Source organism: Onthophagus taurus, chromosome 3 (genome assembly GCF_036711975.1).
Source record: "Onthophagus taurus isolate NC chromosome 3, IU_Otau_3.0, whole genome shotgun sequence".
NCBI lineage: Eukaryota > Metazoa > Arthropoda > Insecta > Coleoptera > Scarabaeidae > Onthophagus > Onthophagus taurus.
Genome location: NC_091968.1, coordinates 28,918,341 through 28,924,350, shown reverse-complemented (window position 1 = coordinate 28,924,350; position 6,010 = coordinate 28,918,341). Strand labels below are relative to the sequence as shown.

Genomic DNA, 6,010 nt, shown 5'->3' with positions numbered 1-6,010 from the left:
AATTGCCATAGGTAATTGCATCTGAGGAATTCCCAACTAGTCGGAACGTTAATTGGAGTCCCATAGTGACTCCAAACACTTTCCAAACAGTTATTCTATGGTTGGAGGTTTTATATATAAACCCAATCCAACCTGTATTCTAGTGGTTCGGTTCTTAGCTGTATAATTCCGAAATATCCCCAACAGATGGCGCCACATGCATTCAATTTTTAGTACGAAGTTTTTGTTTAGAAAGTTGCATTTCTACGAAGCTATTTTCTATGAGTTTGTATATCATGATGTTCCGAGCATATAGAGCATCTTTTTTGTGATTCACCTTATCAACAACTTTTTCTTAAAATTCTCTTTATTAAACACAATATTCGTGACATAACCTCTTTAGTACTACAAGGTCATACAATATTTTAAATTTTAATTCTCAAGTTTTTAATTATAATTTTCATCATCCTCATTTGAATAGCGTTATAAATTAATAATAATGTTTAAAGAAAACAACAATTTAGTTTAAATAATTAAATTTTTTCATAAAAAGTGTTTTACACTCAATAGATGGCGCTATGCTGTCAAGTGACAACTTCATTTAAAAATTTGGAGGTTAAGTTCCAGTTAAAATTGTCAATCTTTTCATTGAGTTTATATTAAATCATTTAAAATGAAGCAAACACATTTTCAAAATATGACGATTACGTCCCAACAAAAGGGAACAATACATCCAGAGCTGTATAAAAAAATTTATTCAAACATTCTGTTTTTAACGAGGTATCACCCTACGCCGGAGAAATTTCAAGAAGTTTTTGAAGAAAACATGTTTGTTAAAAACAATGCTCTCGCCGTAATCTACGTTAGCTACTTCTTATTAAGTACTTTAGATCCTGTAAGTTTAAAACAAAAAATAACCGTATGGCCTGTTCATGAAAAAAGGGACGAAGGTAATTTCCGAATTGATTTATTGAAGTATTTTAACGAACTTAAAGACATATATGAGAACTTTAATCTTCCTGCTCTTACGATGTCTCATTTAATCTCACCGAAACGATACCAGTTTGGGGTGTTTATGTTAAGATTTTCTCAACTGTGCGTTTTTACATATTTAATGAAGAATGGAAATAATGACCTTAAGTTGGAAAGAACAAATAAGTTTAAGAAAAAGTTGATCGAAAAATACATTGAGAATATCACAAAAGTGGCTAAAGAAATGGAAGCAAATAATCTTCAAGAACTAATTAACATGGAAAAACAAATTGTTGAATCTCAAAAAGAAGATAATTGGATTTCAGAACAAATAAAGCTAAATCAAAAAAACATATCGTTGAAGCAAAAAGAATTAAAACAACTTAAATCTGATATAATTGATGATTTTGATGAAGCTTCAATTTTAAAGGAGTTAAATCGTATTAAAAAAGCAATGGAAAATAGTAATAAAATAGTTGAAATTGTCGCAAAATTATTATCAAAAGATTTTATGTTCGATTATAAACCAGGATGTGTTAATTCTCAAGAAAACATAAAATTAAACGATTTATTAAGAAATGTCAACAAGTTGTTAACAGAAAAATCTTTGGAAATGCATCGATTGGTCAATCAAGATTGGGAACATAACATAGCAAAAGTACAAACAATCAACAAGATGCAGAAAACTTTCATTTCTGGGTTAGAAAAACACTATCAAAATTTAACAGAATTGGAATATGTTCTTCAAAACATGAATACGCTTCAAGAACCTGAAGTCCCTGTTAATGTTGTTAATTCTGATTCTTCTAGTTTAGGAATACTAAGTTTTAATGATGATTAAATTGCTATTTATTTTAATTATATTATTATTATTTAAATATAAATATTAAGTATCTAATCTAAGTTTACTTAAAAATGATCCTAACTCAAATACTCAATAACCTCTAACATTATTTATTAATATGCTTAATACAGCGTTTCTCAACCTTTCAGTATTTGGGGCCCAATTTTCAATAACAATTTTTAATTCAGCAACAATATTGAAAATATCGGAATGGTCTGAAGAAATAATTTGCAAGGAATGTTTGTAAAAATATTGGGTTCCACTCATAATTTTATTAATTAATTAATAAACAATAGTTTTGTTATAAGAAATAATTACAATAAAGAGGAAATAATGGTATTTCCGTCGTAGATTAAGAAATATTCTTGTATTTAGTTAAAAAAAGAGGCCACAAAAAAAAACGAAACATAACCTCCAAATCTAAAGTATTCAATTTATGGGTGATTACAGCCAAAAAACTTCTTGAAATACCTAAAAACATAAAGCTTATAATGAATTACATCAGATTCAAGTGATTTTAATCAGTTTAAAACCGAAATGTTGAAAATTAAAAATGTGAAGATTTTGAAAGAAACGGAATATAAATTTTGGAATTAAAGAAGAATTAATGTGAAAAATTGTGTCAAAAGGGAATGAAATAATTCGGAGTATTCAGACATTGAAGGATTTCAATAAATATAGTTTATTTAAAAAGTAATTTTTGAAAATTTGGAAGAAAAACCAAATGTCAATAAGAGATGGCGCTCAGAAATACAAATTTTTTTACACTTTTCTTGTGATATCAAAGAGGGTGACGGACAAAAAAGAGAAGTTTTTGTCGAGTTTGCCGAAAAAAGGGTGAAAAATGAATAACGAGGACGCTAAGATTCGCTTCCTGATCATCATTGAGTAAACATCTATTTGAAAACGCTCGTGAAATCCTACGAAGATAAATTTCTGAAGAAAAAACATAACCAAAGAAATTCACAATTGAGGGAGAAGAAAAGAAGCTAAAATTAATTAAGAAGAGTACGATAACCAACCTGGGAAAGAAGACATCGGAATAGTTTTTTCTGAAAGCCACCAAGGGGGTACCAGCACATTCCACCAAGGGGAAAAAAGGAGCAGTTCAAATCAGGGAGGAATCAAGATTTCAATCAATTCCACCAACATCTGTAAAACCAAAGAAGTTAAGATTTTTTTTTTATTTTCGATATACCATTTCTAAAAAAATAACTCACTTACCTCGTGTGTAATCCAGAGCGAATCAAAATCAATTATTTCAGATCACTTTGATTATTTCAATTATCAGATTAAATTATTAGAGTTATTATTTGAGTTTACCTTGCCAACGCACATCTGCGATCTGTTCTCCAATTATTTCGGTTCGGTATTTCGCTCATCGCGGGTTACGGGTGGCAGCAATGGTTTTCTCCCTGTAAATTCGCGCTTTTGCGACCAGTCCCTACAGTTTGAACAGGCTGAGGTCTTGAGAGCTCTGGGAGCGGTTAACTCTACTGGGGGGCCCGGCGGCGACGGTGTACCTCCTGTTCTCATAAAAAACTGCTGTGAATCTCTTAGTGAGCCTTTAACAATTTTGTACAATAGATCTTTAAGAGAGTGCGTCTTTCCGCAAATATGAAAGCGTGCCACAGTTGTGCCTATATTCAAATCTGGCAGTAGAAGTTCCGTCAAAAATTACAGGCCCATTTCTTTACTGCCTATATTCGGTAAAGTTCTCGAGAGCTTAATTTATAAACCAATTTTTTACATTGTTAAGAATGTTTTAGACCAACGACAGCATGGTTTTTTTGCTGGTCGCTCAGTAGAGACTAATCTTCTTGAATACACTAATTACATTTTGCATTCTTTTGACGATAACTGCCAGGTTGATTCCGTATACACTGATTTTAGCAAAGCATTTGATAAGGTTGATCATCTGCTATTATTAAATAAAATAGAACAAGTTGGTTTGCCCAGCAACATACAACAGTGGCTCGCTTCCTATGTGGTTGATAGAACGCAGTGTGTCAGAATTAGAGGTTTCTCCTCACAGGCGGTGGCCGTCTCGTCCGGTGTCCCTTAGGGAAGCATCCTTGGCCCCTTGCTCTTCAATATTTACATTAATGATATTTTTCATTGTTTTAAACATTCAAACTGTTTAATGTATGCAGACGATTTAAAAATTTTTTGCCGTGTATCTGGCCCTAAGGATTGTTCTGCGATCTCCTCGACCTTGCTCAATATTGTCTGACAAATTTTATTAGCCTAAATTTTAGTAAATGTGTTACCATCACATTTACAAAGAAAGCTAATCCCATACGTTTTGATTACTTTATTGGTGGGGAATTGTTGCAGAGAGTCACGTCTATAAAAGATCTGGGGGTGACCTTTGATAGTAAACTTTTATTTAATGAGCACGTCGACTCGGTGGTCAACAAGGCTTCTCGCATTCTTGGATTTGTCATGAGATCAGCGACTGATTTCACTGATATCAATTCCATAAAAACTCTTTATTTTGCGTATGTATTCAGCGTTCTAAATTATTGTTCTGTCGTCTGGAATCCTAAATATGACATGTACGTGAAAAGATTGGAACTAGTCCAAAAGAGTTAGTATAGTCGATTTTTATGTCGGAAGTCTCATATCACCTATGTTGACTACGACTCGGCGTGCCAATCCTTTCAGTTTCTGCGACTGACTCAGCGACGTTTTGTAGTGACGTATTGCTATTCTACAAATTAATTCATAACATCTATAATTCGACTTCGCTTACGTCTCTAGTGAATTTGCATGTTCCGCCCAGAACGCTGAGATATGATTTTCTCTTTTTCACTCCTACAACCCGCACTAATGCTTATCAACATTCCCCATTGCTGCGTGCCGCTCGATCAGCCGATCGTCTGTCCATCGATATATTTGCTTATGAATCCATTATCTCGTTTAAAAAATCGACCTTAGCTGCTGTTGGGAGCATGCCGTATCATCATTGTTAACATTACAATCAGCAATTCCTTATTGTTGTTATTTTTTACTTGTTTATAGAATGTTTCCTTAATTTCAATCTGAATTTTTGATCATTTATTGATTTATATCATTAGATCATTATTTTACTTTTTTACTACTGTTCACTACTGATGTTATTTTGTGTCTTTATTATTTTGTTTTGTTCGTATTCTTTTTAGTGACACAGCTTTTATTGGGTTCGTCCTGTGCTGTGTCCAATGTACAGGGTGGTTCAAATTCGATGTCCGAATAGGCTAACTCGGAAACTATAACAGTTAGAAAAAAAGTAGCTTCCATGTCATGATCTCGTTTTTCGAGAAACTGCTAATGCCGAAAACCTCATAGCGCTATCGTCTTTTGTTTTTCCGCTAGAGGCCAAAATTGAAAATATCGTAAAATCAGCAAGTGCAATTATCTTCGTTATTATTCTAGGTGGAGTATTATAACTAAGACATTATATGGACACTTTTTTACAGAGAATTTGATGATGTAGACAAAAAAATTTTTTCGGTTTTAGATTTTGAGATATGACAATTTTCATTTTTTTAAATGGAAACAACCACTGATTATTCGTTTATTAAATTCTTTATTTTTTTCTGATTACAAAAATATGGGGTTAGATAGGTCTATTTCTGATTGTTTTAGAATAAAGCTAAAAATAAACTTTTTTTATAAAATTTCCATCTAGTGTCGTCGACGAAATTAAATTTACAGTTTCCTGTAAATTACGGTATTATAACTAAAAATTATTCTACTAAAAATTTATATAAAATTTACTTTATTTTCTAATATGTAACATTCTAATATGTTAAACTTTTCGTAATTTTCGTAATCCATCTTAAAAAAACAGGATTTTTAAAGTGACACTTCAGAAAATTTTTGAATACAAATGTTGCTGTTTATTTGAATTAAAAAAAAACATATGGCGCCATCTATCAATAATTTATTAAGTCATTTAAGAATAATATTAAATATTAATAAAAAATGTGAAATAATGCAATCTATTTCAACTTTTGCATAATTACATATATAAATTAAATAGTTCAACAAATATATTTGTTTCAAATATCAGAAATATGTTTTTTTTTTTCATTTTTAATTATAGTACCGTAATTTACAGGAAACTGTAAATTTAATTTTTTGGAAGACACTAAAAGAAAAGTAAATTTTTAGCTTTATTCTAAAACAATAAGAAATAGACCTTTCGAACCCTATATTTTTGTAATCAGA

At 31.2% G+C, this 6,010-nt stretch overlaps 1 protein-coding gene and 1 long non-coding RNA gene across 2 annotated transcripts; one reads left to right on the top strand and one right to left on the bottom strand.

Moving 5' to 3' along the window:
* The first annotated feature begins 567 nt into the window (after positions 1 to 567).
* Positions 568 to 1,849, top strand: LOC139429224 (dim gamma-tubulin 6). Its single transcript, XM_071194731.1, has one exon. The coding sequence runs from the start codon at positions 653 to 655 to the stop codon at positions 1,790 to 1,792; it is 1,140 nt and encodes a 379-aa protein (XP_071050832.1). The 5' UTR covers positions 568 to 652; the 3' UTR covers positions 1,793 to 1,849.
* A 198-nt stretch (positions 1,850 to 2,047) lies between these two features.
* Positions 2,048 to 5,618, bottom strand: LOC139429226 (uncharacterized). Its single transcript, XR_011639889.1, has 2 exons — positions 2,818 to 5,618; positions 2,048 to 2,266 (listed from the first exon to the last, which is right to left on the bottom strand). It is a non-coding gene; the product is annotated as an uncharacterized lncRNA (long non-coding RNA).
* Positions 5,619 to 6,010: the final 392 nt, after the last annotated feature.

Excerpts from the sequence above, each read along its gene's own strand:
- LOC139429224 (XM_071194731.1), top strand. The coding sequence starts at position 653 with ATGAAGCAAACACATTTTCAAAATATGACGATTACGTCCCAACAAAAG.